At 39.8% G+C, this 16,603-nt stretch overlaps 1 protein-coding gene across 1 annotated transcript in view; it reads right to left on the minus strand.

Annotated features, from left to right (window-relative positions):
- Positions 1 to 16,603, minus strand: part of LOC127557530 (forkhead-associated domain-containing protein 1-like) — an 86,547-nt gene that overhangs the window by 12,790 nt on the left and 57,154 nt on the right. Inside the window, exon 7 of the mRNA XM_051990843.1 lies at positions 3,575 to 3,698. Coding sequence (XP_051846803.1) covers positions 3,575 to 3,698 — 124 coding nt within the window. The remainder of the gene's footprint in view (positions 1 to 3,574; positions 3,699 to 16,603) is intronic.

Below are 16,603 nucleotides of genomic sequence, written 5' to 3' on the forward strand. Positions count from 1 at the left end.
TATGGCAGAGAGCATTGGCTGGGCTGGCAGCAGGTGGCTGTGTGTGGCAGAGAGGGTTTTGTGGCTCTCCCACACCAGGGTGAAGGCCATTTAGAAGCTAGTTAGAACCTGATTTGGGCTCCCTGGGGATAATCTCAGGAGACCCCGCCCAGAACGATTCCTCCAAGTCCAAGTTGATTATAACAGGTCCCATTCTGGAGATATGAACCCCTACTCCCCTCAGTCTAAACATCTGGCCAGATGTTCAGACACAGTGCCTGGGAGTACTAGGTTAGTAATACAAGGAATTTCTGTCCTGCTCATTTTGTTCTCTGGGTAATCAAGGGCACTTCCTCGGAGACAGAATACAGTGATCTCAAGTACTTTGTGAGTGGTGGGCCTTCAAAGCCAGGACTCCTAGTCAAGAAACTGCTAATATAGCTTAGCATTTGCTGGGCAACTGGCAGTCTAAACATCTGTGAACTTTTCGGGGGTTGGGGGAAGGCAATTGGGATTAAGTGACTTGCCCAGAGGAAATGTCACATGTCTGAGACCACATTTGAATTCAGATCTTCCTTACTTCAAGGTTAATGTTCTACCATCTGTGAACTTTTTTTTTTTCCTGAGGCACTTGGGGTTAAGTGACCTGCCTTGGAAGTGTTAAATGTCTGAGGCCAGATTTGAAGTCAGGTCCTCCTGACTTCAGGGCTGCTGCTCTATCTACTGCACCACCTAGCTGTCCCAAGCTGTGAACTTTTAAAAATTTTAGGGGCGGCTAGGTGCTGTGGTGGGAGAAAGATGGGTGATGGGCAGACAGAAGGAGGAAGACAGGCATAGAGATATTGTAAATTCTAATAATCCTAAATCACTAAACGATCACTAAATCACTAGATTTAGGGTCTTGTAGGATCTTAGAGCTCTCTTTTTTTTAACCAGACATTTTTTTTTTACTAGTTCTCTTATTCTTACAGAGAAGGAAACTGAGGCCCAGAAAAAGGAAATGCTTTTTCCCAATTCTTTAATTCTTACTCAGTGAGGAGGCACTGAAGTATAGTGGAGAAAAAACTGACTTCAGTGTTAGGATGATTTGGATGTAAGTCCTGCTTTTACTACTTGCTGGCTAACTACTCTTGCAAGTCATTTAACTTCTCATTGTCCCAGGAAACACTCTAAGATGATCAGCCTCAGAGTAAGTGCTGCTTCACATTGGTAAAGGAAGTTTTCTCACCGGGAGTTCCCTATCCTAAATCACAGGTGAGGATCAAGGTAAATGAAAAAGCTGTGATTGAAGTCCAAGTCTTCCCGGTCCAAATCCTGTATTTTTCCCACCATGTTCCCCTAATGCTCAGGAAGTGAGGGGGTGAGTGGGAATGTAAACTAACCAACAAACAAAATCCCCTTAATTTAAGACTTTGAAGGGAAATCTCATTGATTTGCAAATAAATTTCACTTTCTTCCCAAAGTATGTTTGTATAATAAACCACTCAAGGTGACTTCTAATCAGTAGTATTTTTCCCATATACTTTTATTTATGTTTTCCTTTTTGAATCCATTTCAGTTTAAGGATGTGGGTGATATTTCATAGGAATATAGATGTTGCACCAGAAAGAGTTTAAGAGATCATTTGATCTAATCTCTGAATTTTATAGATGAGGAAACTGAGGCTTGGGAAAGTCAGATACTTTTTTGGAAGTTACATAGGGTAGAGAGCCAAGATTTGAACTTAGATTCTTTCCTTCCAGATCTAGAACTCTCTTACTACTACTGCTGCTGCTGCTGTTACTTCTGCTGCATTGGTGTAGTACCTACTATGTGCCAGGCACTGGCTAAGCACTTTACAAATATCATCTCATTTGATAATCACAATAACCCTATAAGGTAGGTGCTATGATATTACTCCACTCTTATATAGAAAAATGAGGCAAACAGAGGTTCACACGGCTAGTTTAGTGTCTGAAGCTGGATTTCAACTCAAGTCTTCATGACTCCAGGAGATAGCTAGCTGGCAAGACTGTAGGAAGACTCCTCTTCCTTTAGGAAGAACCTCATATATTTTCTAGCTGTGTGACCCTGGTCATGTCACTTAAACCTGTCTGCCTCAGTTCTTCATCCAGTTGGAGAAGGAAATGGCAGTTTCTTTGCCCCCCCCAAAAAAAACCCAACCCCCCAAATCTCCAAATGGGGTCATGAAGAGTTGGACATGATGAATGAAGTCCAAGCTAGAGCTCTATTCACCGCACCACCTAGCAGCCTAACTACTACCAGTATAGGAATTCTTTTTTTTTTACCTTGGCTCTGCAGAGGCAGTTTGGGTAATAGGACAGTAGAAATCACAAGGACAGCTGAGGGGAGCTGAACAGATGGCTGTCAGTAGGCAACAGAGAAGAGGGTAAACAAAGAATCCCTTCTGTTTGGTATAAAAAGGGAAGGAGGCAAGGAAGGTATTTCTGAATCAGAGAATTTGAAAGAGGGGTATTCTTGACCCAGAGTCAAAGGGTGAGCTGGAACCTAGCCACAAAAGGATCAAGGGGGCTTGGGTTAGGGAGAAATCAACAGCTGACCCAACAGCGATTTCTTAAGCAGCTGCCTAAGTACGGGTCACTGCGCCAGGCTCTGGGGAACACTTAAGAAAGGACCATGATCAAAAGCATCAGGTTACATGCAAGTGACCAAATGTTGCTGATTCTTTATCAGCTTTCCCATCTGTCTCCTCTCCATTCACACAGCCTTTCTCAGAGGCATCCTGGTACTGGCTCATGCTGGCTTTTGAGAGCCAATTGTTAGATGTCCAGTGAGAGCATCCTGGAAACCAGCCGAGGCATTTAAAAGTATATTCCATATATACTTGAGGTTTCTTCTGCTAGGTCAATGCTCACCTGAGCTGCTCTGCAGTAGAGAAGGGCCAGCCCCAAAGGAGAAGGGAGAAATCCGTGAGCTCTGAAAGCCTGAGATAGAGGCAGCCTTGCTTACTTTGTAGGAGACCCAGTTAGAAGTCAGGAGACCTGGACTCTAGCACTAACTTGATGAGATCTCAGACAAGTTACTTTGCTGGAAGAAATGGGTTTGAATCACATCTTTGTATTAGCTTTTTAGACATGGCCAAGTTACTTGACCACTTCATCCTTAAAATGTTTGTCTTATCTACCTGTCAGGGCCATTGTGAGGCTCAGTGAGCTCTGGGATTTCTAGGTTGGGCTCATGGTGGAAGAAAATGAGACTGCAGGACATTGGACTGTACACATTCTGGAGAGGACACTTGTTATATAAAAGAGCAAAACTGGGTTAAATTGGGAAGCAGCCCAACCTGGGTTAAGTGCTGCAAGAAAGAAAGCATCATTTAACAGTTTGCTACTTTAACTAATTACTCCTGCCAACTAGGTTCGAAACTCAGTTGTTTCTACCTTCTAGGGTAAAAGTACAGTCAGTCCTCCTAAAATTTTTCAGCCCTGGGGAAAAGTTCTTGTTGCCTCACCCTTGTTACAATTCTGCCTCTTCTCAGTCCATGACTGCAGTGGTGAGACATATCAATGGGTTGAGACAGCCTGGTCTCTTCTACTATTCTTCCCCCACCTCCTTGTCTTCAGACTAAATTTACCTGCATGCAATGCTTGTTCTTTCTTTAAATTCTCCCCTTCGGCTTTCAGATTTGCAATCTCCACGTTTCTCTCAGTGAGGGTCTGATACAATATACCACTGTATCCTTTTTGGAGGCCGTTGATCTGTGGGAGTCAACACAAAGTCAGAAACGGGGCTGCTGACCTCATCCCTGCCTGTCCTGCTCCCAGACTTACCACAGCTTGGGGTAATTATTCTCCAGTTGGGGAGAAGAGGTTGAGTTTCTCAGATCCAGCCAGTGGGGAGTAGAAACAGGCAAGGTTTTCATAAGTCACGCTATTATAAATGTATTGAGAATCACAGAGTTGGAAAGGGTTGTAAAGTACACCTAGTCCAGCTCTGTAAGCCCTGGATAAATGTCCTCTGGACCATCCCTGATGATTCATCCAGTCTTTGCTTGAATACTTCCAGTGATGAGGAATTCAATCCTTTCTATTTTTGGAATGTCCTGAATATTGGGAATTTCAGCCAAAATCTGGGTCCCCAAAACTTTCCTCCATGCTCCTAGCTTTTCTTCCTCAAAACCAACCAGAACAAATCTGTTCCTCTTTCCATGTGATAGCTTTTTAAGTGCTTGGAAATATTGAAAATCTTTCCCCAAGTCTCCTCTTATTTAGGCTAATTATCTTATTTCTAACAATATATTTTTATTACAAGTTTTGAGTTTTTCTCAATCATAATTTGAAAAAAAAACCTAATTTTTTCAATTATATGTAATTACATTAATTACATTCATTTTTACAAAATTTAGAGTTTCCAATTTTCTCCTTCCTTTCCTTCTCTCCTCTTCCTATAATGGTAAGCCATTTGATATATATACACACAATATCATGATTTCTTTCAGCTAGTTGGACCTTAGCTTGTCAACGTCCCTCCTAATAGGTTATTTCTTGAAAATGTAGAAATGTGTTGTTATTTGGTCATTTTTAGTTGTGCCCAACTCTTTGAGATCCCATGTAAAGTTTTCGTGACAGAGACACTGGGGTAGTTTGCCATTTCCTTCTCCAACTCATTTTTACAAATGAGGAAACTGAGGCAAACAGGGTAAAATGATTAGCCAGGGGTTACATAACTAGTAAATATCTGAGGTTAGATTTGAATTCAGGAAGATGAACCTTCCTAAATCTAGGCCTCCAGTATCACCTTCCTGATGTCATGGTTGTCTGTGAGAACAGAGGACAAATAGCGTGTTAAACAATAGTTCTTGAGAATGAGAACTGGGGGTATGAATGAACTGCAAGCTAAATATGAGTCTATACTTTGATATGAAGAAATTAATAGATTAATAGGTTTTATTATTAGTTATTAGTAGATAATGTAAAATATACATATTTTAAAGTAGTTTTTAAATGATTTTTTCTAAAGACTAAGATCTTTTTTTTTGTTTAAGTGGACAAGTTCCTCCTTTCTTTAGTTCCCTAAAGTAAGTTCCTCTTTCCAACAGCTGCAGAAATAATATTAGTTAATCCACACGTACCATAAAAGCAGCATTCCTAACCACAAATGTCTGGCTACAGAACAAGATTTCTAAGGCAATCTCACTCTGACAGGCAGGATGATAGACAGAAATTCTAATCTGTTAGAAAATACTAGATTTAGTAGTTGTCACACCTGCTACACCCCCCCAACACGCCCACACTCCAAATGTTGGCAGGGGTATATCAAAATACAGACTCAGACACTTCCTAGCTCTGCCATCCCGGGCAAATCACTTAACCTCTGATTGCCTGACAAAATGGATTGATTCACTAGAGAAGGAAATGGAATATCACACTAGGATTTTTGCCAGGAAAACCCCAAATGGGTCATAAAGAGTGGAACAAGATTGAAGTGACTGAACAACAAAAACCACAATACACGCAATTTGCTTCAAAAGGTACCTAGCCTAACCACAAGGCAAGTGACCTGCCTTGTCCAATTGAATTATGTTTATAATAAATTTCCCAAGATTTCTGAGACTTGTAACTTCTCTTTTTCTATTATAATAATGAGCTCTGTAAATCTGTCAGTTGTCTCTGACTACTGAGGAGTTGGTAGACTTGATTTGTTGGCACTTTCTAGCCTCGCAAATAAATCATTTTACTCGGAAACTTTGCATCATAGATTTTTCTATTTCAGATAATAAATCAACAGATATGACATTTAGATGGTACAATGGCCAGGAGGCCAGACCTAGAGTTGGAGAGAACTGAGTTTAATTTCTGTCTCAAATACTAATTAGCTGCGTGACTCTGAGCAAGTTTATATGATATTATTATTCTAATAATAGCCATTATTTCTCAGAATCATGGTGAAGATAAAAGGAAATAATATTTTGAAATACTTGGCAAACTTCAAGACACTATTGTATATAAATTATTATATGCTTTTAATGTGCTTTTAAAATAAGTTAATTTCTTTTTATCCACTCCTGGGATTTCATTGATGCAGGGAACTCAAAAATCCTTCTACAAATGCAGATGAATAACTATAGACAGTTCTGCCTTTACCTAAGTGGATCATTCTGTAGATTTTTACATAAAGTGATTTTTTATATAATTTGAATTTGTCCTATATCAGCACAGGGATTGGATGTCTTCAAGGAGAGAGCAGGAGAGGGCCAGCCATGGGTGGGCCTGGTCAGAACTGAGAGAAAGAACATGGAGTGAGAGGAGGGGAGAAGTGGAGATAGGACATGGAGAGGACGTGTGATAGCGGAGGTGGGGAAAGACACAGTACCACACACAGACCCACAAAAGCAAGACACTGGGAGTGGGCATGTTGGGGAATGGATGGAGCAGGGCAAAGGGTCTCTTCTCAGCTTCTGATGTCTCAAGTCAAGTCTCCAAATGGCAGCTCAGGTACTGACACTCTCTCAGCTCATCATCTGCTTTCATGTGGAAAACTTATTCACACACATTATATATACATATATATGTTCTCATATGTACACACAAATATCTGCATATATACACATGTATATGTGTGTGGACATATATACGAAATTTTATTTTGGTGAAGGACGGGAAGCTATAAAGCCCTGAGCAGACGGACAGGAGTAGAGAGCACAGTATTGTACAGTGATGTTAACATAGGTGTTTTGGGGGAAAGCAGATTTCTTTTAGAATTCTTTATGTAAGATCAACTTTGCATAAGGCAAATTTATATGAAGAAAGAACTGTCTATATTCCGCAACTTAAGTCTTAAAGAGTATTGTCTGAACATTTTTCTCCAGGTCTTTCTGATTCCAAGGTCAAGTCTCTATTGCTGCCTCTTGGTTAGTGACATCCTAGGGCTCATGAATAGCACCGTAGCATCCAGAAAGAGGGAATTTATACGGTGCTATCTTCTGCCCTAGTCAGGCTACATCTGGAATATTATTGGAATTCTGAGAATCATATGTTTGAAAGGGTATTGATAAGCTAGAGAACTGGGCAACTGGGATGGTGAAAGGTTGTGCCATGAGCGTTAGTTGAAGGAAATAGGTAGAGTTCATCTGGAGAGGAGGTGGTGTAGGGATCACATGATACTTGTCTTCAAATGTTTGAAGGCTGTCATGTAGAAGAGGGATTATATTGGTCCTGTTTGGTCTTGGGGGCAGAACCAGGAAAGGGTTAGAAGATGCCAAATAGTCAATTTCATCTCAAAAGGAAGAACTTCCAAATAATTTCAAGCTATCACAAAAGTAGAATGGATGTTTTGGGAGAAAGTGGATTCCCTACTCACTGGAGGTCCTCAGTCAGAGGCTGACTACTACTTAGTATACCTAGCACTACAATAACTACCTACTGGATATACCCAACATCACAATGACTACCTGTTGGGTACATGTAATACTATAACAACTACCTGTTAGATACATCCAACAATGACTACCTGTTAGGTACACCTAATACTATAATGACTACCCATGGAGTATATCCAACATTACAGTGACTATCTGTTGGGTACATCTAATGCTATAATAACTGCCTATAGGATATACCCAGCACTACAATGACTACCTGTTGGGTACATGTAATACTATGACAACTACCTGTTAGATACATCCAACACTACAATGACTACCTGTTGGGTACACGTAATACTATAACAACTACCTGCTAGATACATCCAACACTACAATGACTACCTGTTAGGTACACATAATACTAAAATAACTACCTGTAGGATACACCCAACACAACAATGACTACCTTTTGGGTACACATAATACTACAATAACTACCTGTAGGATATACCCACCACTATAATGACTACCTGTTGGGTACACATAATACTATAATAACTACCTGTAGGATAAACCCACCACTATAATGACTACCTGTTGGGTACACATAATACTATAACAACTACCTGTTAGATATATCCAACACTACAATGACTACCTGTTGGGTACACCTAATACTATAATAACTACCTGTAGGATACACCCAGCACTACAATGACTACCTGTTGGGTACACATAATACTATAACAACTACCTGTTAGATATATCCAACACTACAATGACTACCTGTTGGGTACACCTAATACTATAATAACTACCTGTAGGATACACCCAGCACTACAATGACTACCTGTTGGGTACACCTAATACTATAATAACTACCTGTTAGATACATCCAACACTACAATGACTACCTGTTGGGTACACCTAATACTATAATAACTACCTGTTAGATACACCCAACACTACAATGACTACCTGTTAGGTACACCTAACACTACAATGACTACCCATGGAGTAAATCCAACACTACAATATCTATTTCTTAGATATACCATTGAGGCGAGCTATATTCAGGGATAACATGACCTCTGTTCCTTTAACTTTGAGAGTCTATGATTCTCTATTTTTCTCCTCTTTTTCCTACAGAGAACTTTTCCATTCTATATTTAATTGACACATGAGTCATTTCTTTATGTCCTCAGAGGGATACAAGCACAGCTGTCACTGCGGCTGTTTTACTCTGGAATCTATCCCCACAGTACCATTGATCTTTCAACAAAAGTCCAGCTGTTAGTCTCTGGAATAATACTGACATTGTCTGAGTCAAAGACAAGTTCAAGATTAGGTGACAGGTAATATAAATTCACTTTTCCTAGAACCAAGCTTGCAAATAGCTCTTTGCTCACTCACCCACAAGGGCTGACAACCCAAGCCAGGAAAATGATCAAAATTCATTTCATGTTTCTCTCAGAGATTAAATAGAGAAATCATAGGACCATAGATTTAGAACTGAAAGGAACCTCAGAGCTCTTCTAGTCCAGGTTGATATCGGTGACCTTGGTTTTAAAAAGAAATTTTAAATGATTATATTTTAATATATTTGACTTCCTTTGCAATCATGTGGAATATATATATATATATTTAAAAAAAACATGATTCTGAGAAAGAGTCCAAAAGTTTCACTAAACCTTACCAAAGGGGTCCAGGACAAAAAAAAAAAAAACTAAGAACCCCTAATCTAATCTTTTTTTTTTTTTTTTAAGATGAGAAAATTGAGATTCAGGAGACTGAATTACTTAAGATGTACAAACAAATGAAAACTCGTTTATCACTGGAAGATCTGGAACAAAACATCATTCTGTAAACACTTTCACGGGGACCTCACCTAGAAAACATTAAGTCTAAAATTCAAGTCCATGTAACACATGTTTGTTATTTCAGGAAGAATGAGCTTCTGTTCAGTAGACTGTCTTGCTCCAGACACTGAGCTAGTGCCATATGAGATGGTAATGGTATGCGGTCATATAAATAGCCTTAAATTATAAACCAACTGTGGATACTAGTTCTAAGAAATCTTGTTTTCATCTCTACAGCCCTAAATGGCATGGGGTAATATCAATTCATTTGATCCTCACAACAGGAGAGAGATGCTATTATTATCCCTATTTTACAGATGAAGAAACGGAGACAAGGTGATTAATAGCAAGTGTGCTTTACATGTTAAGGCTTGCACTTTTCAAATATTGACTCATTTGATCCTTACAATAACCTCAGGAGGGAGGTACTAGTATTATCCCTATTTTACAGATGAGGAAACTGAGGCAGAGATAATTAAAAGCTAGTGTTTCTTTACATGTAAAGACTTGCATTTTGCAAATGTTGATCTACTTGATCCTTACAACAATCCCAGCAAGGTGGATTATTGTGCTATTATTATCCCCATTTTACAAATGAGAAAACTGAGGCTGACAGAGGCTGACTTGTCCTAGGTCACAGAGGCAGTAAAAGTCTAATAAGCAAAATATGAATTCCTTGAATCAGGGTCTTCTTGTCTCCTTTCTTGGAGGTGGCACTAGTGAGTGTCCTTTCAATAAAGGCTAAGGACACTCTCCAGTCTGACTTTTAATCATTGGGAGATGTTCTGTTCATTTTAGAAGAGACTCTAATAGATACAAACAATAGAAACTTCTCTTTCCCCTTTGATTTGCTGAGGGCAGTGGTGGAGGATGGGGAAGGGGAGGAAAGGAGGAAGGGGAGGATGTGGGGTGGGATGATCTGGCAAATTTTGCTATATCTGATTACAGAAACTGATCCTGTGTCATCTCCCTCTCAAGCCCTTTTCTTTTCTTTTCTTTTTTCTTTTAAACCAGACAGCTGTGATGTCAGGAAAGGTAATGTGTAATAGACTGGGCTTGTGCATTTCTAGGACACAGGATGCGCACAATCCTTTAAATTATGCAGTGGGAAGGAGAAATTTTGAGAACCAGAGGACAGAGGCACAGACATAGGCACAATCTTGTCCCTCCCTTCCCCTCACTTAAAGCAGATGTGCAATGTCACACTCAGAGGTAAAAATATCTCCTACCAATGGATGTATTTAAAAATGGCAATTTTAAAAAGAAAAATAAAACAAAGCAAACATATCTAATCTACATCTAAATTATTTACATCAAAATAATTTGATCTAAATTTTAATCTAAATTGATGCAAATAAATATCTAAATTTTAAGAAGGAGAGTCTCTTTTAGATTCAGGGCATAGTTATAACTAGGGTGTGGAGGCTGGATAATTATAACAGGATGCTAAAATTTAGTCAGCGTGAAAACTGAGTTCCTGGCTCTGTCCTTTCTCTGGCTTCCCCAGCAGGGGTATGATGAGTGTTATGGCCTCTGTCTCTCCACCATAGGTTATGTCCGGAGCATTTCCCCACCTTGGCCAGAGCCAAGGCCTTGCCCTTGCCCATAACTGATTTGAGACGTTTGAGCAGTACTGTTTATCCTGGATGCTGTTTCACCCTCTTGTACCAAGTCCTAAACTAGTTAGTTCTAGATCTTCCTCAAGGACTCCACACTAAGGAAACTTGTCTTAAGAAATCCCATTAGCAATAATCTTCAGAATTCATTATATTACCTTTAGTTATTATTTAGCTCTTTCAGTCAAGTCTGACTCTATGATATCAACTGAGGTTTTCCTGGCAGAGATGCTGGAAGGGTTTGCCATTTACTTCTCTAGCTCATTTGACAAATGAGGAAACTGAGGCAAACAAGATGAGTCACATGGTTAGGAAATATCTGAGGCTGAATTGGAACTCAGGAAGATGAGATTTCCTGACTCCAGGCCCAGCACTTTGTGTTCTATGGCGCCATTTAGCTGCTACATCCTATTATCTAATTGTCCTTCCTTATCAAAGAGCACCATGACATCAGGAAGGGGCTGCCATGACATGCAAATGAATTGGATTTGAGGGAGGGAGGCTGGGCAAGGTCACCTGCCTCACTTTCCCCTCCAAAGCCATCTGGGTCCAGTGGCCAGATGTATAATCTAGCAGCTTGAAATGGAGAGAATCCTTTGCTTACTACTCTTGCCATCGAGGGCCAGCGCTGTTCCTAGCTGAGACTCAGAACTTTGGGGAGGAAATGAAGGGATGCAGTTCAAAGCCAACTCAAAATATTTACTGAATATTCATTATGTGCCTTGCACTTAATAACTAGCATGTATATTGGATTGAACTCAATGTGCAATCAGGAGATTTGTTGTTCAGTCGTGTCTGACTCTTTGTGACCCCATGAGGGGTTTTCTTGACAAAGATACTAGAGTGATTGCAATTTCTTTCTTTAGCCTATTTGGCACATGAGGAAACTGAGGCAAACAGGATAGTAACTTCTGTAGGGTTATACAACTAATAAGTGTCTGAGGTCATAAATGAACTCAACTCCTCTTGATTCCAGGACCCCATTCTATATACTGCACCGTCCAGCTGCCCTTGAATATTCAGTATTCTGCTCTGAACACTGCTGATCTTGCCATCATCAAATAATAGATCTTATCAGCTTTACTGAGTCAACTAGGTGGCAAGGAGACCCTAAGAAGAAATTAAATTTATAAAAAGTTTTTATAAAGAAACCAAAGTGAAATCCTTACTTAGGTCAAACACTTGGATTATTCCCCACCACCCAAAGCAAAGGCAGTATGGTGCAGTGAGTTGGTACCAGTACCAACTTGAGAGGACCCTATCTCTGCTGTTTGCTATCTATATAACTGTGGACAAGTCATTTTTCTGGATCTGTTTCCTCTCTGGTAGAATGAAGAAATTAAATTCTTGACCTTTAATGTCCTTCTAGCTATAATTATATGAATTTTAGGGCCCTTTTCCAGCTCTGCATCTTTCATATAAATAAACCCAGGAAATGTCCCTTTCCAAAAGGTTCAGAATATCAGTACTTTTTAAACCGAAAACAAAAAATACTAAGTGATCATAGTCAATCCACTGGGTATTGGTGCTTAAACTCCAAAGGTTTCTCAGCCTTTTGACTAAGATTTAAAATATCACATTTTATTGATTTCATCATTAGGTCTTTTTCCCCCCATCTGTAAAATGGATGGACAGAATTACATTTCTTTTTCAGCTGCTCTAAATCTATGTTCCAAAAGACAGGGTGGGAACAATGATCAAAATGGTTCGGTGTGGGGAAATATTGGCTCTTACCTGAATTGTCTAACTGCTTCAGAATTTCAAGAAGCCTAAATTATCTGAATGACCGACCCTAACATCCCTCTCTGGTTTTAAATATGACATGCCTTTGTTACCTGGATTTAAATAGATAACCCTAACAGCCCAATCCTCCAATTCTTTCCATCCTTACAAAATCCTTGTACTTTCAAGGATTAGCTCTCAGCCTTTTTGTCATCCTTGTCCCATTCGAGGAGAATGAGACATAACTTGACTTCATTCTGGTCTGTAATGTCTGTAATGACTTTGGCTTCTGAGACACGGCAGCCACTTCATTTTGGAGATTGGCCATCATGGTGTCTTTGTGTTTGGGTTCCATTTTGCAGCCCCAGTGGCTGCTGGTTTCTTGTTCCACATGCTGGATGATGTCATCTTGGGTGCTGACTCCACTGGGGTCGCTGACCAGCTGTGGCTGCTCGGGCTGTGAGTTACCAACAGGTTGGGACAGCTCCATGTGCACTAATATACTTTGGTTCTAAAGAATTTTCAGAGAATAAAAGGATTCAGGGAAGGTTGGATCTGGGTTTTGTTGTTAAGGCTCTTTTTGACCTGGATGGCAGCAGCGATTTTCATCTCATTCCACTCCAATCTAATCTAATCAATCATTGGATTAATCAATAAATAAGCATTTATTAAATACTGATTGTGTGCTTTGTGGTTGCTGAGTCAGGCACTGTAGATTTAAAGACAAAAATAAATAATCCTTGACTTCAAAGAAATTACATTCTAAGAATGGAGAGTATGTTTACCTACATATATGTGTGTGTATAGATGTATGTATGTATGTGTGTAGTACACATATAATATAGTGCTTATGTGGGCATCCAAGGTAGTTTTTTCTTTTTGATGGGGGAGGTATTAGTTGCTGAGAGAATCAGGAAAAAATCCTTTAAGAAGAACGTATCTCTTGAACTAAATTTTGAAAGTAAGTGGTAGAGGTGAGGGGGGATAGCTAGTATAAAGGTATAGATTCAGAAGATGGAGTATCATGTATGAAAAACAGGAAAAATACCAATTTGGCTAATAATAATGATAATAATTGCTAACATATATAGGGCTTTTCAAGTTTGCAAAGGCTTGACAAATATTTTCTCATTTGCTTCTCATAGCAACTCTGGGAGAGAGGTACAATTATTCTCATTTTTACTAATGAGGAAACTGAGGCAGAGATGTTTATTTTGGATAAGGTGAGCTTGAGAGGCTTATGGGAAACAGTTTAAGATAGTCAGCAGTCAGGGGCAGCTAGGTGGTGTAGTGGGTAGAGCACTAGCCCTGAAGTCAGGAGGACCTGAGTTCAAATCTGGCCTCAGACACTTAACACTTCCTAGTGGGGTGACCCTGGGCAAGTCACTTAACCCCAATTGCCTCAGGGGGAAAAAGATATTCAGCAGGCAGTTTGTAATTCATGTCTCTGAAGCTCAGCAGGGAGATTAGTAATTTGCAACCCATGAGAGCTGTCAGAATCATTGAGAAGATATTAAGAGAAAAGAGGATGCAGAAAAAGAGTCTTGGGGGATGCCCACAATTAGGGGACATTATATGGAAAATATTCCCTGAAAGAATCATGGAACCCCACAAACATTCAGTAAGCACTTCTTTGTGCTAGGTATATAAAAATGAAATAATACTATAATGGAATTTACATAGGGTTTTAAAATTTACATATATCATCAAGTCATTTAATTCCCTCAATAACCTTCTAAGGTAGCTATGAGAAATTCCACTACTTCCATTTTACAGATGAAGAAACTGAGGCTTAAGGAGGTTAGTTTTACCCAGGATTATATAGTTACTGTATGTGAGCTGGGATCTGAAATTGAGTCTTTATGGTTTTAAGTCATCATTTCATCTACTGTGCCATGTTATCTTCTAGGGAAAAGAAAGTTCCTGCCCTTATGGAGCTTATATTCTATTAGGGGGATATGATCTGTACATAAATAAGTATTTATATCTATATATGTGTATGTGTGTGCATGAGTGTGTGTGTGTGTGTGTGTGTGTGTGCAGATAGATATTCCTGTTTTCACACCTAACCTTCTTAAATGGTCACTAAGTGAAGGACTATGAAGATTTGGGAAGAAAGAAAGCAATAAAACAATTTCTTAAGTTTGTCCTTCTCCTCTCACCAGGACACTTGGGCAATGGAAATTTGTACCAGTCATGATTGAAGAGAGAAGTATGAGGTCTATATTCGGGGTCCACAAATGGAGTTTTCTTCTCTTTCAATTTCTTTGAGATTTGAACTTCCTGGTCTTCAGGTGTGATGGAGCCTGGGAAGCAGCGGTTGTTGCTCTCGAACTGTTGGTCGTCCATAAGGTGACCCAGAGCTTCTGGAACTGGGATTATGTTGGTTACGGTGGTCTCTGAAGCTGAGGTCCAAGATTAAATTGGTCGGCCACCGGGGCTGCGAGGGATTAGTTTAGATTCCCAAATTCTCAAACACAGAAGAGAGAAGCATGAATCCTAAGTCTCAAAACTGGAATCAATTAAGCACCATATTGATGGGGGAGCAAGGTAACCCCTTTCATTCATTGTTATTTTCATTCATTGTTCTGCTTTCCCTAAGATCTTCCAGCTATGATCCAGGAATTGGAGGTGACGTTACATACACAAACATTTATCTCCTCATTCTCTTCCATCAGCTTCAAGTGTTGATGGTTCAGTGACTTTTCCTGAAGCTCAGAAGGTGCGACTGGTAAAGTCTGGAAGATGGCTAGAGCTGGACAGAGCAGCAAGGTGAAGCCATAGTGCATCAAGTGTAAGGAAGACTCATCTTCCAGAGCTCAAATTTGTCCTCGGACACAAGTTACATGAACCCGAATAAGTCACTTTGCCTAGTTTGCCTCAATTTCCTCATCTATCAAATGAGCTGTTCAATGAATATGACAAACCACTCCAGTTTCTTTACCTAGAAAAACCCAAAACTACAAAGAATCAGGCACGACTGAAATGACTGAACAATAATGAAGAGAGGGATAATTTCACGCAGGATTCTTTAACCCCTTTCCATTTTTATTATGTTTAATATGCTACATGCTCATGGTATTTTGTGGACTTAGTCCTACAAGGGCAGAGGATCGTGACCAAAGCAAGGAAAGCTCAGACTTTAGAGCTGTAGATTCCATTTTAAAATATACTCTTGGTAATATTACATTCCGTCCTCAAGCAGTCCAATCTCTCTATCTTAGTCAACCAAAGCTAGATATTTATATCTGGGTGTCCTCTGGTGACCAGTCGAAAAATTGTAGTACTTTGGACTGTTCTCATAAGAGAATAGCTGAGGAGGGTCATAGAGGACGCCATCTTGTGGATAACAGCTTTTTAACTCTTGCTGGATGAGTAATATAGGGACATATGGCCATCTTATATAGACTTTAAGGCAACCATGAATGGAATTAGACTGCTGACATGGCAGAGTGAACCTCTGCCTGGAAACCTGGAAATGTCCGTGCATTATATTAAGTGTCTCACACATGATACCCTAAGGCAGGGGTGCTCAAACTTTTTAAATAGGGGGCCAGTTCACTGTCCCTCAGACTGTTGGAGAGCCGGACTATAGTAAAAACAAAAACTTTGTTTTGTGGGCCTTTAAATAAAGAAATTTCATAATCCTGGGTGAGGGGGATAATCGTCCTCAGCTGCCGCATTTGGCCTGTGGGCCGTAGTTTGAGGACCCCTGCTAAGGAGACTGTACTAACAAGAAGGGGGATCCCAAAATCATAGAACCATCGAATTTGAGAGTTAGAAGGAACCACTGAAGCTATCGCCTCCAATCTACAGAAAGGAATCTCTGTTGTAACTTAGCTGAAGAATGAAATCCATTCCCTGTATGAAAACCTCCAGTGAGGGAGAACCCACCACTTTCCAGGCAATCCATTCCACTTTTGGACAATGTTGAATTTAGGAACTTTTTTCCCTACTGTTAAGGCTAAACTAGACTCTTCAGTTTCTGCTCACTGCTTCTGATTTCTCCTTCTGGTGCTAAATGGAACAAGTAAAATACTTCCTCCCCATATCAACCCTTCAAATACTTGAAGAAAATTATGATGACTCCCCCAAGTCTTTAG

Source organism: Antechinus flavipes, chromosome 3, assembly GCF_016432865.1.
Source record: "Antechinus flavipes isolate AdamAnt ecotype Samford, QLD, Australia chromosome 3, AdamAnt_v2, whole genome shotgun sequence".
Classification (NCBI taxonomy): domain Eukaryota; kingdom Metazoa; phylum Chordata; class Mammalia; order Dasyuromorphia; family Dasyuridae; genus Antechinus; species Antechinus flavipes.